The sequence below is a fragment of the Corvus cornix genome, chromosome 3 (genome assembly GCF_000738735.6).
Source record: "Corvus cornix cornix isolate S_Up_H32 chromosome 3, ASM73873v5, whole genome shotgun sequence".
NCBI lineage: Eukaryota > Metazoa > Chordata > Aves > Passeriformes > Corvidae > Corvus > Corvus cornix.
Window position 1 is genome coordinate 31070442 of NC_047056.1, and position 23176 is coordinate 31093617.

Genomic DNA, 23176 nt, shown 5'->3' on the forward strand with positions numbered 1-23176 from the left:
GCCCACATAGCTCACAAGTTTGAAACAGTGCAGCTTCCTTGGGCTTGGAGCAAAACGGAGCAGCTTCCTTTTGCTCTACAGGCTGTGGTCACCTGAGGATGGGACAAGGCACATGCTTGACTGAGTCGGTCCTTTGACCACCCTGCTCAGGAGATATCAGGGAATTAAGCAAGTGGGTTGACTGCCATCCCCTCCTGCTCTCTGAGCAATGCAGGAGCTTCCCATGCCTCCCAGCCCAGCCCAACACCAGTGCTCACAGACCCACTGCTGGCAACCACCTCAGTGAATCATCTGAAACTTTTATTACACCGATTTGGTTTACAATCTTTGTACTTTGATATTTCCAACAAAAAAGGCAACATTGTGATATACTGTTTGTACATATATAGAGAGACAGACAGAGCTAGATCATATTGACAGAGTTGAAAAGTAAAAACTGTTTCCCAGTGTTCACAAAAGAATTTATTCACCACGTACCCGCTTCTGCCTTGCCCTGCCTGATGGATACAGACACCGACGGTGCCACCGGCCCCTGGCCAACAGGACCTTTACCTGCACTGTGTCACGCCCATATAGATCAGAAAGGATGGAGTGCGAGGCTGCCCTGACAGCAAGGGCCACACAAGGGGTGCTGACAGGGCTCAGCCCCAAGCCCTCACAGGTTTGTGTAGCTCCCTTCCCAACTATTGATGGATGCTCCAGGGGCTACATCCAGAAGAATTCCTAACCAGCAGTAGCAGCTGTGAAACCTCCCTACCTGGGCATCTCCCACTACTTGTTTCCCATCCTCGAGACCGAGGTATTGAATATACTTAATTTATTTTTATTTGCATTTACAAAATATTTTCACTGGATGACACACCTCAATGAGATGAGAACTCATGTTCAGAAACAGCAGAAACGACCCAGATCAGCATCAGGCTGATGAAGCAACAGCTCCAGCAGCGAGGGTGGGGGTTTAATGGGGATGGCCTGGTCCTAGGCAAGCCTGCCTGTAGCTCCAAGGACAGGGCTGCAGCTGGTCAGCCAGTTGTGCAATGAAAGCTCATGCTTGGAGGGCAGCAATGAGATCCTGCAGCCATGCTAGCAGACACATGAGGAGGAATTGGCCACCAAAGCCAGTCAGGACAAGGGAAGGAAAGAAAACAGCTTGGGAAAACATGTCATCACCAGATAAACTGCTGACTTGCTTTCCAGGATATTCACTGCTCGTTTTCTTGCAAACAGCTGAGACTATTAACACCACTTAAGCACCCTTCAAACCCACTCCTGGGCTGCCACACACAGGAATGCCTGGACAGATAGCTGTTGCCTGGAGAACTCTTTGCCCTCTCTCCCATCAATCTCTTGGCCAAAAAGCAAAGTCCAAACCAAGCAGCCTGCACCACTTGCTCACACCCAAGAGCAACAGTCAACTATCTGCCAGTCTGCAAGGGTTGAAACCATTTCAAACGCCACGCACTCTGGCCAGAGTGCAACAACAGATTGTTGGAGTGTGAACATTCCTGCTGTTGGTGCATCACTTGTCAGCTCCAGGTCCAGTTACCACAGGGTGGGCAACTGGTAACTCTGTGCTGAGTACAGGGCCAGAATGGATCCCTTAGCTCTCCCATGAGCTTTATCTCCAAGGGGCACTGGCAGGCTTTGAGGAGGGGGGGGTCATTTGTGGGCCTCCATCTAGAGGAGGTAATGAGCTTGGGTAGTGCCACCACCCACCAACGCAGCATGAGCAACACTCAGAAGAGGGACCCCAGTCAAGCTGGGAGCATCCCCCCACCCATGGGTCTGTGCCAGAGAGACCAGGAGAGACGGGGTGGCCGGAAAGTAAAGAGGGGGAATGACACGAGGGCTTGCACTTGGGCTGTGCCGGTGGGTGTCCCACTGGGCTGGAGCAGGGGCACCCGGCTGGCTCCCTCCCGCAGCAGATGGTGAGGCCGGCTTCTGCTGCTCTGAGCAGAGCGCACACGGCAGCAGGAGACAGTGGCCAGCTTCCCAAGCCTGGCGGTTTCTGCTCACAGAGATGCAGGCATCGATTCGCAAGGTGTCACACTGGCATATGTCACAAACAGGATGGCAGGTTGATTTCCAGCACCGACTGGGGGAGGAGGAGCAGGCTGCCACAACGATGAGCACAGGCTGTGCACAGAAATGGTTGCTGTGTTCAGCCTCCCTTTGCTCCCATGGAGCTGGATTTGTCCAGGCTGAGCTGTCCCTGCCTGTTTGGAACCTGCTGGTCCTCTGCACAGTCAGCCAAGGTGCTGGTGGATGGGGTTCCACAGCACAGGGGAAAATGGGGGTCCTGTGCACTGCCTCTGGGACAGCATAGTGGGGTGAGGAGGAAACAGCACGCCTCTAAAACACAGTGCCAACCACTCCTGGCCTGAAATACACCCAGACAAGTGACACAAGCTCTCCCGATCGCTAGGGACCCAGCGCTGTATTCATCAGCCCTACAGCACCCGTGCCTGGTGTGCAGCAGCTTCCCTCCAAACTCAATCACCAGCTAGCCCCATGTACCACCCTGCTGACAGGGCACTTTTGGCTAACCTAGATCCTTTCATTCTTCTTCAGTTGCAGTGAAGAGGGATGAAGCCTAAGCTCACGTGGCTGGGAAGACGGGAAGTGGCGCAGAGCCAAGCCCTGCATCGGCTTCCCTAGGTGGAGGGGACGGCTCAGAAATGAAGCGCTCCTCCTCCCTACAGGGTATGCCTGAAATAGCCAGGCTTGTCAGAGCCCTGTCTCTGGCTGTGATGGATTAGCCTCTCCAAGGCACAAGGCAATTTATTCATTAGTGACATTTACACCTTGTGGCTGCATTACCATCGTGGTTGGTGACACGTGCTCGAGCTGTCAGCGCTGGGCTTGGAGGCGACATTGCTGCTCCAACAGTGCAGCGAGACATGGCCTGGGCACTTCAGCTTAGGAATACCTCCTGCCCGTCTCCTCAGCCAGAGCCTGCACGGATTGCTTTGAAAGCCCACTCTGTTCCTGAGCTTCTCCATCAAATGCCCTGCTCCGTTTCCTCCCCACCCTCTCTCCTTGCAGCACCGTTGCTCCAGCACCGCATCCTCCTGCCCCATTTTGCCTTCTGTCTCCTGTAAAAACCACTGCCTTTGTAAAGCCTTTTACAGCTGTTCTCAACCAGCCCTCTTCTTCCCGTGTCTTGCCAAGCATTCACATGCTATTCTGCCCTCTGTCAGCTGCCCTCGGCCCCAGCAGAGAAGCACAGAGCCCGTGTCTGGAGAGTTCTCCAGCAGACATGCTGCTTTCACCACGATGCTGTCCCCTGTCCTGGACTGCCACAATAGCTGACCTGTCTCTCCTCTCCTCCCTGGTCTGGAGACCAGGACCACCAAAACATCAAGACCTTCTGTTTTCTCACTTCAGACAAGTGCCATGAAATTCTCTGGGAAAGCAAAAGTGATGCCAAAGTGAAGCCAGGATGTGCTGTGGTTGCTCTGCACCAAGCAAGCGGTGGGCATGCCAGGGCAGGGAGCACTGCTGGAAGGCTGTGAACAGGCAGGGTATGGTGAGGTCTGGCCACCAGCATGCCTGTGGTCATCATGCATCTGCTGGCATTTCATGGCTGGCCCATGGCACCCGGCAGAGAGGGGATCAAAATGATGTGAATGCACAGCCTCAGAGGAGTTCAGGCAAGGGAAGTGCTTTGGCTAGCTCAGAGGAATGATACTTTGCACATCGGGTTTGGGGAGAGTGAGAAGAGCTGGAAAGCATTGTCCAGGGAGCAGATCCGGCAGCTCTCCAGTTTCAGGCAGCCATCAATGGATCAGCTTGTTCTCAAACATAGCTTGCTCCATGCTTTTATCCCTGCTCCCTGCCACTCGCTGCAGCAAATGTGACACTTCACACCATCTCTTCACAGAAACCAGGTCGGGAGTTTCCTCTCACGAGGAACAAGCAATGCTCTGTCACCCTGAAAAAGCCCTTGCCCCAAGGCTGGGTGGGTGTCACCACACCAAAGCCACAAACATATCACCCCTCTGCAGGGCCACAGATCCCAGCTGTGCAGGAGCACGCAGAACCCCACCCTGCCACATGCGGGTGGATGGCCATGTCACACCTCCAGGGGCAGAGAAAGATCTTAAACTCCGGCCTCTGTTTCTGACCAACCTACCCCACTGCAAAGCCACAGGGCCACCATCCTGATCTGCCTTGAGCATTCCTTCTCTACCAGCACAGCACATTACTAACAGAGATGGATAACCCAGATAACCCACATTATCACCAAAAATCCTTTTTTTTTTCAAGCAAGGAAGAGCAATGTCTCGCAGCTGTTAAGGCCTTCTAGTTGCATTTCAGTTTGAAAAAGCTGTTGGCATTTCCAAAGTGAAATCCTGTTATTTTGGGGTCTAGTTGTCACCACTGTTTGCCCAGTCAGCTGAGCAGTGCTGCTCCATCAGACACACTGCTACTCTCACTCCCCTGTGCTCAGCCCCTGGGGACAGGCTCTTCCTGGGGGCAGGTGCAGCACAAACAGAGCCCACCAGCTTCTGCCAGGGCTGAGCAGGAGGTGATGCCTGCTTTCAGTTGATCCTCCCTCTGCATCTGCTTCTGGAAATGTGCATAGACTCAGGCTTGGGATTTCCCAAACTTTCACCCTGACTGGTCCATGGGCTGCCATCCAAAGTCTGAATTCATGTCACGGCAGCTGACGGCGCTGCTAATGGACGTTGGGACCATGGGACTGATACAAAGTACTACATCACCTCACCACATTCTAGCTAGGCTTTTTCTTTCACTAATGTGAGTAGCTAAGATCGCAGAAGCAGCTTGTGCTGATGGAGAGTGAAAGAACCTCATGTGTCTGTATGTGAAGTTATTTTGTTCTACAAAATCCACTAAATTATAATCACAGTAGGTGATCCATCCATTCACAGAGTTCGAAGGACTGGGGAGGGTTCAGGATGGGTACCAATTTCTCACAAGCTTCATTTCCCCCAAATGAAGTTTATAAAAACCAAACAAATGAACAAACAAAATGGCCCACAAAAAGAGTCTTCCTGGGGAATGGGGGAGGAATAAAACCCACTTAGCTTTCCAGCAGCCACTGTGCTTATTCTCAGTGCTGGATGGCCATGCTGCACACTGTAATGGGCTCCTGAAAATCTGGCAGCTTCTGGAAGAGTTGCATAGGTGGATGATATACCTTTTAGTAGAGCCTGTTTACCAGCCGCAGGAAGAGGAGCTTGTTGAACTCCACAGGGAAACTGTCCCTCCCCCAAGACAGACATGAGGTAAGGAGGGAAGGAGGAAGGGCAAGCCACGAGGCCATGGGTCTTGCAGGTTCAGTTCTGTCCTTGGGACCTCTTTTCCCTCAGAGATGGAAAGGCTACGGTCCTGTGGGAGAAGGCTCCTCTCCCAGTGCTGTGGAGGTACTGTGGAGGTCAATTTGCTTGTTAGCTTGCTTTTGAGGGAGTTGATGAGATCACATCCATAGGCATAACGTTCCCCTTGGTGGAGCAGCTGTGATGGAGGCAGTAGAGCAGAACAATTCAACCCACTGCTTGTAGAAACTACAGATATTCAACATTCATTCGTGTTGGCTAAGTCCCAACACAAACTCTATGCATCAAAGCAACACTGTGACAGATCAATTTTTCTGGACTCAAGGATGGACCCCTCGGAGGAGCTGCTAAGCCAACCTCACATTAGTATAGTACCACTGGCTTCAGTAAAATTACACTAGCAATGAACATAGCCCATTAATTTCTACCTGAAGTGCGACTATGCCCTCTTTCCACTTTTTCCAGAATGCCCACAGGGAAAACAACCGCAGGGAGGCTCAGCCCCAAGTCCCCACTGGAGTCCCAGGTCCTATGAACCAGCCTTTGGTCCCACGCATACCTGGTCCAGTGGAGAGTGTAGGCCCAAGTGCATCACAGGAGGCAGCAGCACCAGACAGAGCTATCACTTAAACTGTGTCTCATTTCTGACATTACCTGGATCCAGATCACATTGCTACAGACTTTATTCTAACCACTGAATATAAATGAAACATGATCAGAAGGACACATCCCAACTTGAGACTTACAACTCTTTGGCAACACAACATCTTGGTGGTGGAGTAGCATTTCAGACCCAGTCCCTACAGCGACTGCAGCAGAGTAGGAGCACACTGCAGCAATCTGTATGCTGCTAAAGGCAGCACCCTGGTGACATTAGACAGCAGTACTGAAGCTGTGGTTGGAAAGGCTGGAAGGAGACCTTAAAAGGCATTATTCGTCCCACCTGCTAATCAGCAGGTGCTGTTTTACTGGCATTGGATGCTACATAACTTTCTTAAACTTCCACTTAATAAACCTTTACCTGCAGTTCTCTCTCCATGGGCATCCATCAGTTATTAAACATCTCTGCAGCCTCTTGAGTGAATGGACAACAAAGAGGGCAGAGACCAGCTGGATCCCTAATGTGCATTTTATAGGGAGTAGAAAGGAAGGGGGGTGCACTTGCTTGACAACAGATGAACAGCAGCTTCCTCAGCCCTAATATTGCGCATTTGCCTGGAAGGCCTGGCCTTGGCCATAGGCTCAGATCTCCTCTCCCCACCCTAACAAATGCCCCTACAGCTGCTCACCCTGACAGGCCTCTCTGAAACCTCCCTCCTTGGTGTGGAGTGAGACATGACACACAGTGGGCTCAAAGAAGTACCACTTGGCTGGTTGGTGTCATTGACAGGTTCTGCACAAGCAAAGGGCTAGGCACTATCTGGGAAGCTTCCACGGTGCTGAAAGATAGATAAATGGGTGGTGATGTGTCTTGATGATCATCTAATCCACAGCTTCTCACACACTCCTCTCTCTCTTTCTCTCTCTCTCTTTTTCTCTAGTTCAGAAAAGCTGGAGAGCTTTTAAGTACCTGACAAGTATACTGACAGCAACTGGAAACACCAAATAGCCCACACTCATTGTCCAGCCTTGCAGCAGTAAGGACTCAGCCCTCTTCTGGGTTGCATTAGCACTGTGAAGGGCCACAAAGAGGAACTGGTAGCATTCCTGCCTCCCTTTTGGTATGTGAGGAAAGCCTGCTGCTGAGTGCAGTGCTGAGCCTGACTCTCAGCCCATGGAAAGCTGCAATGTTTGAATGATGTATGGAAAAAAACAAAGCCACCTGACTGCAGAGATCCTCCCAGTTATTGCCCCCATCATACTGACAAGCATCCAGCTTTGACCTTCCCAGAGGGTGATGTGTGCTGCCCTGCTTTCCTTGTGTAAGAGGCCAGCAGCTCTGTATACTCCACTCACTTTGAGAGATCTTCTGCACCAGAAATGAGGACACAGCCACCCTGACAGACCAAGGCATTGCTTGCACATTTGGTCCTCTCCCCTTGCCTGGGCCAGGCTCAGAGCAGGAGTGACATACTCACTACACAGTGAAAACTTCTGCATCGCCACTCAAGCCAGGGTCTGGTGAGGGAGATCAAGACTCTGGGATTGGTGAAGAGAAGGCTACAGATAATAGGCTTGCTTGTGTCAGGAAGGCCATGAGAAAAAAGAACAGAGCGAATTAGACTCACCAGTCAAAGGAGGAGAAGTAATGGGATTAAGATACAGCAGGGAGAACTCAGGTTAGATATAAGGGAGAAGGCTATCCTGAGAGGAGCAGATTGGGCCATCGAATGACCTGCCAAAGGAATCATCACCACCAACACGGGTACAGCAGAGAGCAGACACAAGTCTCAGGAAGAGCAGACACCTGACCAGTGCTGGGTGACGTGTATGTGCCAGGAGATGGGACCACTCCACCATGGAGAGGCTGTGCGCCAGAACAGGGACAGGCCATCTCTGGGTATCTGTGCTCATAGCCTGAGCCATAAGGAGAATTATAGCAGCTGCCCTTGGCCCAGGGCACTACGGTCTCTCACCAACCCTTAGGAGGAAACCCTCTTTGCCAGCAGTGTCCCATGCCAGGAGACAGAAGGGAGAGCCCAGTTTTCTGCTCTGAACTTTCCTGCCTGACTAGACATGCCAGGATGAACCCTAGTTTCAGTCTCTCCTCTTCAGCTCCACCACTTCTATGTCAAGCCACCAGGCAGCTCCTGTCCCTGTTGCCCAGTCCTGCTCCCCTACCATGTCCAAGTGCACCATCCCCCTTTCCTGAGCCTGATGCAGGGCACAAATGTCTTCCCCCTTGAGAGAATGGAATTGGATAGACCAGGGGGGCAGCTCTACCAGGTGCATTGGGGTAGCAGGGCCAAGAATATGAGGGAGGGGATCTCTGAGAAATCCTGGCATGCAGTGGGGAACACTGGCTAGAGAGGTCCCACTTCTCAGGGTACTGTGGGTCTGGAACAGCCACAGACAGCAGCATTGGGACTTCAGCTGGGACCACAGCTGGGACCTGGCTGCAGCTGGCACCATATACATGGGGAAGGTGTTCAGCAACAGGAGGACTGTATGGATCCTTCAGGTCAGAACAGCAGCTGTGCCTCAAAGATCCACCTGGATAGACCACCTCCAGAATAAGATTTCATAGGTGAAAATGGGGCCAGAGGAACAAGGCAAGGCATTCCCATGGAAAGCCCCAGAAAGAACCAAGGACACAGTGCCTGAAACTCTGCTGCAGGTGCTAAAAGCCGGGGGCGCACAGAGACCCTGCTAATCTGTCCCTATTGTGAAGACTGTCTGCCCCAGGGAACTAAAAGGCCTGCCAAAACTTAGATAAATCCATCTGTCCATGGCACCTTGGAGGCTGGAGATAGAAAGATGAGCCATTACAGCCTAATTTAAGCAATGTGCAGGAGACTTCAAAGAGAACACATCAGGAAGGACATGTGGGGATCTCATTCCTCACTAATGACCCGTTGCAGCTCCACTGTCTCAATTCACTGGGACATACAGGCACACGCCATTATCTCCCCAGAGTCACGAGAACACTGAGCATTGGCCTTGGCTTACATTAGGCCCTTGGAGAGAGAAGCATGAGTGCACAGCAAGCCAAATGTCATTACTAAGCATGGAAATCCCAGGGCTGCTTTCGCCCAGTCTGAATCTGTGCCAAAAATAATGAGAACAAAACGCAGAGAGGGATGTGCCCACACCGGAGACCTTATGCTTCTCTGTCCTCCAAGGGACCCTCTTCTTTAAGCCAGCATCTAGCTCTGGTAGTGAAAGTACGGGCAGATGCTAAGACAGAATCATAAACACAGTGAGATTTTAAGGAACTTCAAACCACCGCTGTTTGTAGTTCAGCACCTGAGATCCAGGAGGACAAGGTGACTCGGAGGGCAAGAGACACTAACCAGGATACGCAGGGCATGAAGAGCAGAACAGACTGCTCTGGGGAAAAGACAAGTGGAGCCCTACAACACCCACAGGTGCTGACCACTCCAGGCTTGCCAGCAAGACATGACTTTCAGAAGAGGACCAGTGTGGTACACGGGTGCATTTGCAGCCTCCTCAAGACCTGGGAGGCAAAGCAGTACGGCAGCATGATGAGAGAGACAGACTCCTCATTAATAGCTGGCAGGAGGAAGACGGCTGGACAAAATACAGTGCCTCACTGTTTGCCCTTCTGCGACAGATGGGGAGGCAGACACCAAGCTCAAATGCCCAGGTGCCAATGGACTTGCCCTTGTCACCCAAGACCTGCTGCTCTTAGCTGTTGTTCGCCCCAGCTGATGAGGGAAGCGGGGTGAGGCTGAGGAGTAGTGCTGTCTGGAGAAATCGCTGCCCGATTTGGCATGCACTCCCCCAAAGAGCTGACTGGAAAGGAGACAGCTTTTCTGAGAACAAGGACATGAGACCTGGGGATGTGTTGCTGAAGGAGGAAAAGCTGGGTGTCTGCATGCTGCAGACACTGATGCAGCTTCAGTGACACAAGGGCTCTTTGCCCAATGTCACTGAGATCCTTTCCAGCAGGGTGGAAGGGACAGCACAAAGCTCAGAGCAACCTGCCCTGACAAGAGCAAGGCAGAAGAATCCAGTAGCTAATGAGCTACACAGAAGTCACCTCACTTCTCACAGCCTGACACCTCCCTGCAAAAACCTCTGTCATGCAAAATGTTGAGTTTTAATCAGGTTCTCCTCTAATGTATCCCTGGCCTCTGTTCTACAGAGCAGCCCTCTTGGCAGATGCCTCCCGCACAGGTCCTGCACCAATAGCGGGGTCCCACAGAAAGGGAATCCTTGTGCTGCTCCTCCTTTCCCAAGCCCAGGTTCCCAATGCTCCAGCATGCTTTTGCATTTGTCCCTCCTATCCCCTCAGAACTCTCAGCCAAAATGAGGCTTCCAGGAGCCTACAGCTCAGAGACCCCAGCCACAGGCCCAGCTGGATCTCATGCAAAATTCACTCCTGCAGACATGCACCAACCTGCTGCTCCATTATCAATAGGTGAACTGCAGCTGAACCTACCAGAGACTTCCTTGATGCTTGGCTGAACCAATTAGCACTCACTTCAAAGCCAGGAAGGGTCCCCAGCCACTTGATGTGCCACCTGATACCACGATGTCTGTCCCAGTGCCATCCTCTTCCCCTTCCCCAGCTCACCAGGGGCCTCCCATTTTCTCTTTCCAGCTGAGCCCTTCTCCAGCAAACACACCAGCAGCACTGCAGATCTTTGCTCTTTGCTCCATCTGGATTTGCACATTCATCCCTTCCCCAGTGCTGCATGCCCAAACAGAAAACCCTTTACCGAGGGGATGCTGACTCACAGCTGGCACGCCGAAGCTTCCTAAGGAGCTGAGCCTGGGATCCTCTGGAGGCAATGCCATTCCCAGCAGTGAGAACAAAGTAACAGTCGGAGCATGGTCTAAAAAAAAAAGTGGGGAGGGTGGGGAATGGTCAGGGGGGAAGGGGAAGAGCTGGATTTGTGGCTTTCAGCCTTTGCTCTAACCTTCCGCTCAGCTCCATGCGCCTGGGTACCCCTGACCTTCCGTCACAGGCAGCGACACCCTGCTCCCAGGGACCCGTTCTCCTCCCCTCTGTGAGGGGTCTTGCTCCAGTGTGGGAAGCAGGGTGGGCAGAGGTGCAGCGAGGTGCTTTTTGGTGGCTGCTGGTTCCTTGGAGCACGAGCCAGCCTGGAGCCAGGGCTGGGAGCCAAAGCCACCCCCTCCCTGCATCGGGCCTGTCATTTTATTCCCCCCTTTGGGTCTTGATACCATGAATTACGGTTCTGCAGTCGGTTTGGTTGAAATTTTTTTTTTTTTTTGCATGTAGTCTAGAGTTCTGTGCCGTGTCAGGGGGAGCATCAGCATCCAGCCCTCTGGGAGGTCAGAGCCACAGAGGGAGAAGCTTTTGCTGGCTGCTGGAGCAGGATGCCATGTCCACTCCATCCTGATGTCCTCCTAGGCTACCCCCCTGTGCTCTGCTTCCCAAATCCTGCACTGGCTCAGGCCAGGCAATGGACAATGAGATCTCACCGCCTTCTGCTTTCACAGTGAGGTCTCCACGCAGGACCCATTGCGATGGAGGTGACGGTGGTCGTGGTTCAGGCAGCCTTCGTTGCGGTGTACAATGAGGACGGGGAAGTAGAGGGCATCCTGATAAGGAGGGGGGTCTTCCTCCTCCACAGTCACCTGGCTGGAGAGGCGTGTCTGCTCGGTGGGGCAGCTCTGCTCGTTCAGGCTGCCACTCCGGCTCTGCCAGAGGCAGCTGCGGCGCGAGCCGTACAGGCGGCCCAGGGAGAAGCGGCTGCTGCTGAAGGGAATCCTGGGACTGCCATTGCAGATGCTCAGAGCACTGCGGGAGAAGATGGAGGAGCTGCTTATAGTCCTGTGGCACCGCTCGCAGTTCTGCCGGTAGCCCCCGTAGCGGCAAGCAGAGTAGCTGGTGCAGCTGGAGAGCCCCACCAAGTCCATCAGGACTGCTTCCGAGTAGCTGGGCACCAGCTGCTGGTTGGATCGTATGTGCCACTCCAGCTCGGTGCTGTCCACCGTGTTGACACGGGGCATCCTCCGGCAGAAGGAGCGCTCCTCGGCCGGTGTCACTGCCACGTAGTCGAACCCAAAGAGTTTTTCCACGTGGTAATGGACATAGGAAGTGCGGTACTCATTTAGCACCCGCAGGGGCCAGGATAGGGTCAGCAGAGCTGCCACCCAGAAGACGTAGTGAGATACGTACCAAGGCAGGTTGTCTGGGTCGGAAAAGGCCACCATGTATTCCTTGAAGTCCACATTTTTGAGGTGCATCCCCTCCCTGGCCTCCATGTAGTCGTCTAGGCCCTCGTTTTCCGTGAAGAAGCGGGCCCGCTGGGTCAGATAGGAGTTCTCGGACTCCACATTGGCAAAACTGAAACACTTGGTGAAGCGGAGCCGTGTGGCTGGGTAGCTCTCCAGGTCAATGAGGTCCTTGGAGATGTCCTTAACTCCACAGTTGGAATAATCAAACTCAGCCTCTGCCACGTGGGTGTTGACTCGCTCGTGGTACACTTGGGTGGTGGTGTAGGCGTCCCCGTTGCGGTAGCGGGTAACCTGCCGAGTTCTGCGCACGTAGTGGTAGCTGATGGCCTTCCACCAGATGCAGGGGGTTGCCTGCTGCATCCGCTGCACACGCTCGTGCACACTCTCCACGTCTACCTTGTACTGCAGCTCGTTGCGTGTGTAGCAGTGCCAGCACTCCACCAGGTACACCACATAGAGCATCACCAGGAAAGCCAAGGGGATGTAGACGTAGCCGTTGGAACAGGGGCTGTCGTGGTACATCATGGACTTGCCCTTGTAAGCACTGTCAAAGGTCAGCCGGGTCACCTTGGTGACGTGGCACCAGGTCATGGCTCCCATGCAGCCATACATGAGGAGGGACAGCAGCAGGCATTTCCAGTGGGACTCTCGGCACAGGGACTTGCTGAGAGACTGCTTCACCGGCCGCTGCTGCTCCGGGGGACCAGGGAGAAGGAGAAAGAAAACAAGAGAGGAGTCAGTAGGCTGCAGCGGCAGGGGAAGGGGAGCAGGCAGCAGGGTGCTGAGGTAGCACCTATAGCTCTGCGAACAAACAGCAGATGCCATGGGGCTCCCGGCCTCGGCGGGCAGGGCAGAGGCCCAGATCTCTCACAGGATGACAGTCATGCAGTGCAGGCAACTGTCACCCCCACTTCCCTTTGTGGTGCTCTGCCCCTCCCTGGGAGACAGAAGGAGCCCAGATGGACATGGGGGAGAGTGGCAGAGGACAGCTCTGTCAGCCACACCCTGGGCATCCCCCTTCTTCAACAGGGAGTAACCCCTACCATCGCCACTTCCCAGGGAGAGGTCATGGAGCACAAGAAAAGAGCCTGGGTGATCTCCTCCACATTCCTCAGCTTTTGCACCCACCCCACCAGCACAGGGTGACGGGGGTCCCCTCTTCTACTGCCTCTGCCCTGTGCATTGAGAATGTCTCCTTTTGCTTCACAGCTGGTTGTGAGTCGTCCCCTCCATCCCTCCCCATGCATCCCAAGCAGCAACTGCAGGTGTGAGCCCCCATTTCCGTTCTCCTCAGGGGCAATGTCAGAGGCTCCAGCTCTAACTGATGTCATCCCACCTAAACCCCTCACCACAGCTCATCCCACTGCACAAGTGTCTCCCCTGCTTCCCAGTAATGACCAACAGCAACATTCCAATTTCTCCCACCGGGGCAGCACAAGCTGCCTGGGGTGCTTGTAAGATGGAGAAACAGACCTTCTGCAGCTGGGAACGTCTGTGTTTGGTAATGACAATTCCCACTACAACACTTGGCAGCCTAAGGAGCTCTGAAGTGCTTCTCAAGTGCTTCATAAACCACACCAATGAGAAAGTACTTTTCCATGATTGAAATGCAGTCACCTCTGGTAGGAGAGAAAGCAAATATGGAGTAACATCCTAAAAAGTGTCCAGGCTGGAAGAGAGGAGCATCACACCAATCTGCAGCAGCAAGGAGGGCAAGAGGCCACTCACAGCTGCTGGCAAATATCCCTGCTTGCACTGGGATTCAGCTGTGACAGCCCACACTTCTGAAAAAACTGCTCTCAGGTCTTTCATGGTGAAGAAAAAGCAAAACTTCAACAACAGGACTTTTTAAAGGGATTGCACTGGTGCCTTTACCATAGGAACAGTGCAGAGTTTCACACAAATCCACGAAAAAACTTGGTTAAGGAAACCTCTGTCTCTCTGCAACACTCTGAGTCTCAAGTATTGACCCAGCTTTGTCTGTGAGACGTAACATTATCCCACCCAAAGAAAGAAGAAGCAAAGAAACTATTTGCTTTCTTACACAAAAGATTTCATCCAGCAATCTCCAAAGGTGCAACCTGAGAGAGGGGGTCAAGAACCCCAGCCTTGCACAGATGCCACAAAACTCACTCAGAGGCTTTGAGCTTTGCTCTCCCTCTGCACCTGCAGGCAGCAGCAGCTCCTGAGATCACCTCCACCGTGGCAGGGGCCAACACCAGCTGTAATGACACCACTCAAGGTGCTGCAGTCCAAGCCTGGCTCCATTATTCTCCACTCCTGAGCACGCTGGGCTGGAGAGGTCTCTCATCCAGGAATCCCAAACAACTGAATGGGCTCACACTGTTAGAAAGTGGGAGGGGCACTTTCACTCTGGCATGAAAAGGAAAATTAAAGCAAGAACCAGAGATCACAAGGCCACCAGCAGGTCTAGGGACAGATCTGGACCTCTTCTTTCCTTTAAGAAATGCATCTTGCTCTCCTGAAGAGCCCCTCATTCCTGGCTTGGTGCTCTAGAGCCCCACAGGCCAATCTTTCCTCCCTGTCCTTGTCAAAGCCTGCCAGTGGGACTTCTGTCACTGCACTCAGCAGGGCTGGATCCAGCCCAAATCTCTAGCAGAGGTTTCTCTCCTAGAAGCATGGAGCTCCCCTGCCTGCCCAACCCAACAGCCAGCCTGTGATGAGAAAAGCAGGTGGCACATCCAGAGAAACCACTGTTGGCAAGGGGAACGGTGGTACATCCCACTGGCAGTCCCGAGCATCAGCTGAGCTCCCCTCTTTGAAGCCACCAGCTGAGAGCAAGAGCTGGAGACAGACAGAGCCCAGGGCTGGCACACGGGGTCATGCTGGTCTGCAGGCAACTCAGAGAGGTGCAGGGTGGCTCTGCTGGCAGTGCTGGAATGAACACACGTGCAGCCCAGTCTTCCCAGTGCAACTGACCACTGCAGCAGCCTCACAGTCATGGGGCAAGAAGGGAACCCCAGCTAAGAGAAAAAGGAGTGAGGAGAAAAAGAGGGGGCCTTTCAGGAGACAGAGCCAGCCAGCTGAGCTGTGCTCTCCCTCCTGAGGTCAATGCTGCAGTTACAGGAGCGAGCTCAGATCCCTCTGTCTTTGCTTGGTTGCAGCACAGCTCTCCCATGCTGGAATACTGTACCACTACCCAGGCAGCTAAAGGTTTCCTCTCTCACTGCTGCCTTCTGCGTTGCAGGCTTTCCCTGGCAGCGGCAGCTCTGACTGTGAGGATCTAAAGGAGCTGCTCAGCCAAAGGAGGAGCGTGGGGAGGGTCTGAACAGGGGCCTTGGAGTGGTACACACCAAACCCAGGGTGTCTGTGGGGTGTAAATGCTGAGAAACAGCACCTTGTTCAGGAGGCAGCTCTGCAAACGGAGCACAAGGAATAAAGCAAAGCATCCAGCTCATTCATTTTCCAGCTGAGGAAGGGGCACCAGAATGACAAGTCTTTGGACACGTCTGTCTCAGAAAAGCAAATTCCACCTCACAGTCACTCCCCAGCCCTTCACATTCCGCACTGCCTGTGTTGCGGGAGAAGGGCGATGCTGGCTGTCACCCTGCAGAGATGTAGGCAAGCCCCATTGCGGTTACCCACCCAGGGCAGGGAGCACGATGCAGCCCAGGCTTGGTTCCAGGAACTGTGTTAGCAGGGCTCTAGTCCACGCATTAGTCTCCTCCTAGGACTACGCAGTACTTAGATACTGCGGTGCTTTTACGGGGTCACACTAACCCCTGCTGTAAACTGTTTACAACCCGGTTTTGTCCTAGGCTTTTGAGGTGAAACACATACACCTCAGCGACACTGGTGGGGTTTCCAAAAGCTGATCAAGTGCCAATGACGGGATATAACCACAGCAGAGACGGAGGAGGAGCCAGATGCAGAGTCTAATCCCAATAGGAACTGCAGCATCCCTGCTCCTCTCCCAGGCTGCATAGGGCTCACAGGAGCAAACAACCAGCTCCACAGATTCCCCCGCAGAAGCAGCTGAATAAGGTTGTCTCCTTGAGCTCTTAACCAGCCTCGGATAAGTCCAGCATAGCAAACAAGCAGATGAAAAAGCTGGGGAAAGAGAAATCTGTCTCAGAACAGTGTCACTAGGAGGAGAGCAGGCACTGATATAAATGCCATCGTCATTTGCCATTGCTGCAGTCTGATGGAATGAGGCAAAATACTTGTCCTACTTCACCGCAAACAGGGTTTCCCTCCATCACCGGAGCCTCCCTCACTGCTTAGGCTCCAGCAGTGGAGAGTGGTAAGCAAATCTGCTACTGCAGGTGCACTGAAACATCCCTGCAGTGCTAGGGGGTAAAGCTGGCCATAGCTTGGCTGAACCTGTCGTGGGATCTCAATCGGCTCCCTTCTCTGTGCTTCAGTTCACCACACAGAACGCACGGGGCAACCCTTAGCAGGTGCTAACTGTGACACATCTCGGGAAAGGCAAGTAGGCTGCTGCTAGGGCCTCCCCTCCCTCCTGCCTGGCACTGGCCTCTGACATTGCCCCTGAGGAGAATGGAGATGGAGGCTCACACCTGCAGTTGCTGCTTGGGATGCATGGGGAGGGATGGAGGGGATGGAGGGGACGACTCACAACCAGCTGTGAAGCAAAAGGAGACACTCTCAATGCACAGGGCAGAGGCGGTAGAAGAGGGGACCCCCATGACTGCTTGTGCTAAACTCCTTTGAGATATGGGGGATCCTCTTCTTAAAAAACAGCCTCAAGGGGACCAACATGCCCAGCACACCAGTGGTCAAGCTCATGGGTCAAAATCCCTTAATCACCCCTGCAACCTTGACCCTGCAACTTTGAATACTGAAACCCTTCAAGTTCTTCAAGCTCCTCTCTGCATCATCAGCCTGGCCCAGGTCCCATCCACTGTCCCCTTTTTTAACATGTGTTTCCATGCTACCACCTCCCATGCCTCTCACCCGCCTCTTCCTGCAGAGACCTCCATGAAATCTCCGATTCATCCCCAGAATGCTAATCCTTCATTTCCCGAGATGGCCTAGGGTTCAGAGGGTTAGGTGTCCTAGAGACAGTCCCTCTAGAGGGCTGAAAAAACAACCAAAAAAAGCCCCAGAGCAGCAGCCCAAAGGCCCAGGTAGCTCCCGAGTGCCAGGTGGTGGCAGCAGCTTGCAGGGGACTCCAGAGGGACTCCTGAGCATCAGTTTCCATGGCTCTTCCCTAGGATTCACTTACATCATACAAGAAATGAGTAAGCCCTGATCCCTTTGACCTCAAATCCCCAGAATAAGGGAGGTAGGGAGGATCCAGTCATTTCTAGGAATTACCACTGTCTTCCAAGGCTCTGGACAAACACTGGCAACTCCTGGCCAGGATGGTCCCAGCAAATACCCACATCACATACCCCATGCCTACAGCCCCGGTTCAGGAACTACCTGCCTAGAAGAAAGAAGTGGCTCAGTCCCAGGCTGGCAGTGTTGCCAACTGCAGAGGACAGAGGAAGGCTGAGCATCTACAAGCCAGGGAATCCTGCCAGCAGTCAGCTCCTGCAGTGGTACCAAGGTCTCCATTTTACACAGCAACTTGGAGGAGGGCTGCTTCCTTCTATCAGATCCCACCTGAGCAGCAGGACAAGGACATATTTTTGCTTGTTCCCGGGATGAAGACCTTGTCCCTTGACATTTCCTACCCTCCAAGTACGAATTGATGAGTAAAATTCAGTTCACCACCACTAAATGTAGGTGTAGGCGTGTGATGCCAAGAGGGAACAAGGGCTCAGTCAGCTCTGGCTAGTAGCTCTTGCTACTTGCCTTGCTGGGACAAGCTGAGGAGCACCTGAAGCCCTGCCTGGCTTCCTGGCTCCTAGACACAGCAACCTGAGATATCAAGATGAGGCACCTTCAAACAGGACAGAGCACATTTCCCATTTTCCAGACATCTCTTCTGGCTTCCCACTCACCCTGGCCAATGGACCCTGACATGTGGGATTCAGCCACACTGCAGGGACATTCAGCAGTGCTGGCACCAGCAGTTGGTTCTGATGGAAATGAGGACATTGCACAGCCTGTATGGCATTACATAGGAACTAGAGGGGAGGAGGAACATTCTCCCCTCCTGATAGTTCTGAAGACAAGAGGATTGCACTAGTCAGTCCATGAATCCGAGCTCGCCACTAAAATCTCTCCTCATTGCATCAGATGAGATGCCAGCAAGCATGGCACTGTCAGGAGAGGCTGCAGCTTCCCTCTCCTCCGTCAGCTGCTACATGCAAGTCTGCAATAGCTTCTGGCCACAGGAAGGATGCCCTTAGCCTCAACAGAGCAGGTCATGGACTACAGCCTTTCTGCCTGCTCCCACGGAGTATTACACTGACACCATAGTGGGCAGCCACCGTGGACCAACCGAAGCCTGGACAATCTCATAATCCCTGCAAGCCATGGGGCACTGTAGGTGAGGGAAACTCATCTGGGTGCTATCCCTGCTACACTTCTTTCACCCAAACTGGCTCTTGCTCTGGCACCCTGAAAAGTCTGTGCTGTCTTCAAAGTAGCACCAGCACTGCCAGAGCAGCAGCAGTAAGAGACCCCATCACAGCATGGCACAAGCATATCCTTGTGCTAAAAAAGCACCTCACAGTTTAGCTACCCTCATCAGGATCTGTTTGAAGAGCTGGGCTCAGGTCATCAGCAGTTGTTGAAAGGAAGCAGGAAGAGAAGAACAGACACAGAGCAGAGTATACAGTATTTGTACAGCTTCACAGTCCTTGAACTTCAGCATTCCTCTCATGCAATTATTTATATCTAAATATAAATCTGTATATATAGAATAACTGTGCATGGGTATGCATGTTCTGCCCAAGCCAAGGAGGCAGAGAATACCAGGATTATGCAGCACTCACAAACTGCAGCTCCTCAACAGCAGAAGGGGAAGTGATGCACCAGCTTCTGAGTACCCCCCAAGCTGCCCTTTGAGCTGTGGTCTCACCAGACAGGACAGCCCACCACACCAGGAGAACGCTGCCCTTCCTACACTGCCTAGCTGCTCTCCATGGGTCAGCAGCCCCATGGCATAAGGTGAGTCTCACTAGTCAGTGCAGTTGCTCTCTTCTTGGGAAGCCCAAGCTGTAAGCAGGAGCTGTAGAGGCAGACAAAAGGGCTGGCACACCTGCCTCCTGGTGCTGCTCCCGAGGCACAGGACACCCCACTCGTGACCCTGTATGGCATCTACTGCCTAGACTCCAGAAAAGTCATCTGGTGAGGGAGACTGCAGCACACCTGGAGGCCAGGCTGCGCTGTACCTGGCCTGCCCCAACCTGCACCTTCCAGTTTCCCTAGATAACCTCCAGCTGGGAGCAGCCACCAGCAACAGCCTTTGACTTTGCCATGTCCCCAAGCCCTCTACCCTGCTGCCCACCGAGTCTTCCCTCACAGTGCCCCAGGCAGCTGTGCCACATCCCGGATGCCCCCAGAAGCCAGCACACAGCAAGGAGGGGGTCTCCACGTCCACTTCTCCCAGGCATAACAGGCTCTGCCCGTGGCAGTAAGCCCAAACGGTGCCCCGCGCTTCCCGTTTGTGATTTTCTCCCTTCCTCCTCCATCCCGGCCACTCCGGCCCCGGCCCCCGCTCCGGACGGCGCTGGCTGCTGCTTCCCTTCCAGCCCCGGAGGCTCCGCGGCGATGCCCAGGTGACGGGCGAGCGATAGAGAAGCGCCGGGGCAGCCCATCGGCTGCGGAGACCGACGGGAGGGTATCCTCGCCCCCCAAAGCTCCCCCCCGCCCCGCCCCGCCGGCCCGCACCGCATCCCCGGGGCCGGAGGGGGGCGAGAGGGGCTCTCAGCGAGCGGGTCCGTACCTGTGCGGGCAAAGCCCGGCCCGGCCCGCGGCGGGGCGGTCAATGAACGCGCCATGCAAAGCGGGCGGGGAGGGAGGGTGGTAGGGGGCAGCCCCGGGCGGGGGTGCGGCCGCTCTCCTCACCTCCTCTCGGGCCCCCTCCGCCTCCTCCTCCGGAGGCACCGGCGTGCTGCTGCCTCCCTCGCTGGCGGCGGCCGCCGAGGCCGGGGGGGACATGGCGGCGGGGGCGCCCCGCTGGCGGTGCCTGCGGGCTGGGCAGCCGCATTATCCCGCCCGCCGCCGGGCGCTGCCTCGCCGGTCGCCGGGCGGGCGGCGGGGCGGCGCGGCGGGCGGGCGGCGCGGCGGCATCGCCCCCAGCCGCGGCTCGGCGGCAGCGCTGGCCGCCCGCCGGCCCCGGCCCCGGCCCCGCCGCAGCGCAGCGCCGCTACACGCGGCGGAGGGCGGGCAGAGCCGCGGTGGGAGGGCCGCGGCGGAGGCGGGGGGAACGGCGCGGGGATGGGGATGGGGATGGGGATGGGGATGATGGAGGCACGGCGGGATCCGCGGCCGCCCGAGCGGAGCGGCGGGTGACCTAGAAGCGCCGGCCGGCAGCAGAAAGGGAGGCAGGCAGGGAGGGAGGGAGCCCGGTGTAGCCGCCCCTCCCGAGCCCCACCGGGAGCGGAGCTGCCGCCCGGCGCTGTCGGGGAAAGCTCCTGCTCCCAGCCGCGCCGAGGGGTCGTCGGGCTGGCTTCAGTCCCAGCCGGAGAGCTGATGGAGAGGCGAGGGGTCCCGTGGGTTTTCCTTCCCTCGGGATGAAGCTGGAGAACCAGGAGCACTTTGCATGTGTCCCGCTTTTCTAATCTGCGGGCACCCCAGCTGGTCGGGGGAAGTGGGGTAGTGGTGACCGTCAGTGCTGATGCTGGCACTCAGGGAAAACCTTAGGCTGGCAGGATCTTCCCTGCTATGGTCTCCACCGGACTCAAAGGTTCTCAGCTAGCTATTGTAGAGCCAGCTGCAGCGTATTTCACCTACAGAGCTAACCTGCTTGGTTACAGGGATGAGTGGAAAAGTCTCTTCAGACCCTCAATCTAAACTCACTGGAGGGACACACACAAAGTTTGGGAAGGCTCCATATTTGCTGAGGTCCAGATATTGCAGGTACGGCCCAGCTCCCTTGACAGTCAGGAAATCAGGTGTCTCTGCAGGTGCTTCCCTAGATCCAAACTGGAGAGAAACATAAGCAGCAGAATTTGCTGGAAACTGCTTCACTTTTCCTGAGTTCTGAGGCTCAGCCTTGGCGATGGGATGATTGGCATGCCCTTGTTCACTGTTGCCTGGGATGAGGAAGAAACAGTGTGTAGGCCTGATGGTCTCACTCAAGGAGATGCATCCGAGGGGAATTGCCAACCCCTGCTTCTTGTGGGAATAGATGTGATGGCCGGGGGTGCTGCTGAAGGAGCTCATCTTCAAAAGAGTCTGGGGATGTGTTTCCTCTCGCCTTTCCCCTGTTTCCATGGGAACAGCAGCAAGCAGGAGCAGCCTGCTTGGAATTTCGCTGCCTACCACTCAGACACCCCCTATCCAATTATCCCGGCAGACTTTGGCTCTTGAGGGTTTCAGACCCATCCTCAAGTGATGGATCCCATGCCTCCAAGGAGAGCTCACCGATGCATGTGTGTCATGGCAGAGCAAGGCAAAGAGGCACAAGCCCAGAGCTGCCAGAATTCCTGTAGCAGCTCTGCCTGCTATTCCACACACACTAATAGACAGTTGTAAATGATTTGCATTCCTATATGCATTTCTGCTTTTTATAGGATGTGACCTCAGCTAGACCAAAAGGCGCCTGAGGGATGATCACCCTCCAGGAACAGCCCTGGTTTTACCTCAAATATGTGAATATCACACAAAAAGAGCAAAGCAGAAGGGTGAAAGGGGGGGGGGGGGGGGGGAAGGTGATACAAGTTTATGTCTCTGCATATAATAGCCCATGGTGTCTTTATCCAAGGAATTTGTCCATTCACTTTTGAATTTTTTTTTATTTTGGACTTGTAGATGCTTCATGCATTCTGTGGCAAGGAGTTTCACAGCACACCCATGGACTCAAGGAGCTTCCTTTGGTGTGCCCATTTTGGGCTTTTTATCCACTAGGATTAACCCTTGGGAAAGCAGACTGCTGCCATCCCTATGGAGCTACCCACAATGCAATTTATCCTCCACTGGTGGAGTCGGTGGCTACTGGTGAACCAGAGGAAGAGTTTTTTGTGTCAGGCATCTTTGATACTGGTCCTGGCAGCATATCTTGGAGACAACACTGCCAAACACATCACCAGCTGTGCTATTTTTGAGATGAGGTGCCACAAAAGAGGTCATGTGCTCTGCTTTGTCTGAATTGAAGTTGTATAAGTTCTCAGCCACTTTCTGGGGAAAACAGGCATGTGGCAGACTTCGACCCTTGGGTCGTAACCCAAAGGCACGGCTGAAAATGTGTTACAAAGGGCACAGGATTCCCAGGAATGGGAGAAATAGGACTACGTGATGCTTAGGCCTTTCAGAAACTAAAGCAAGATGGCCAGCATCCAAGATTGTGTTCTGTGTCATCATCAGAAGGAGAACCCAGCAGTCGTAACTACAACACACTACCCAATCCACTCAACCCTCCTTCTCTTGGCAGCAAGAGACAAAAATATGTGAGATTTCTCTCCAGTTATTCCTGTAGGTTTCAGGATGCTCTACTGGAAAATCATGTTGGAGAGCAGGACATTTCTGGAATGGAGGCCTTTCTGATGTGACAAAATGGTTGAAGGAAGCAGGGAGGCTTTTAAAGAAGACACAGCAACAGAAGTAGAGGTGGTGCCCTTACCAGGATATCAATAGATTTGTTCTCCAGAAACCCTGTATCTGCCACCCTGCAGAGACATTCATATCTGTTCCAAGCAGGCATAAAGCATGACATCATATTAGCAGGATTCGTTCACTTTCCATAATGCATCAAACCGCAAAAGGTCTCACTCTTCTGTCTCTGGTAGTTACAGAAAATAGCCTTTTAGTTCTTGCTTAAATATGGTTTTAGTTCTCACCCATGCAGCAAATTTGCATTTAATTTCTAGAAAAATGTTGACGGAGGCTGCATTTTAAACCAGATGGCCACAGATAACCTATCCTTGTGCTGGTATTTGTAGCCTAAATATAAAAAAGGATTTTGCAGCATCATATAGATACATATATCATTGTGTTTA

The 23176-nt window shown here is 53.8% G+C and overlaps 1 protein-coding gene across 7 annotated transcripts in view; it reads right to left on the reverse strand.

Moving 5' to 3' along the window:
* TMEM151B (transmembrane protein 151B) overlaps nt 1-20389 on the reverse strand; it is a 54798-nt gene extending 34409 nt beyond the window's left edge. The window contains exons 1-3 of one of the 7 annotated variants that reach the window (XR_005604175.1): nt 20085-20389; nt 10853-12827; nt 280-5484 (exon numbers count right to left, since the gene is read on the reverse strand). Coding sequence is in view for 1 of the 7 variants with exons in the window: in XM_039568903.1 (XP_039424837.1) it covers nt 11391-12827; nt 20085-20177 (1530 nt within the window). In the remaining 6 variants the exon portion in view is untranslated. Of the gene's footprint in view, nt 1-279; nt 12828-20084 lie in introns of those variants that run through there. The other 6 variants (XR_005604170.1, XR_005604172.1, XR_005604173.1 and 3 more) reach the window with 6 other exon arrangements.
* Between the last annotated feature and the right edge of the window lie 2787 nt (nt 20390-23176).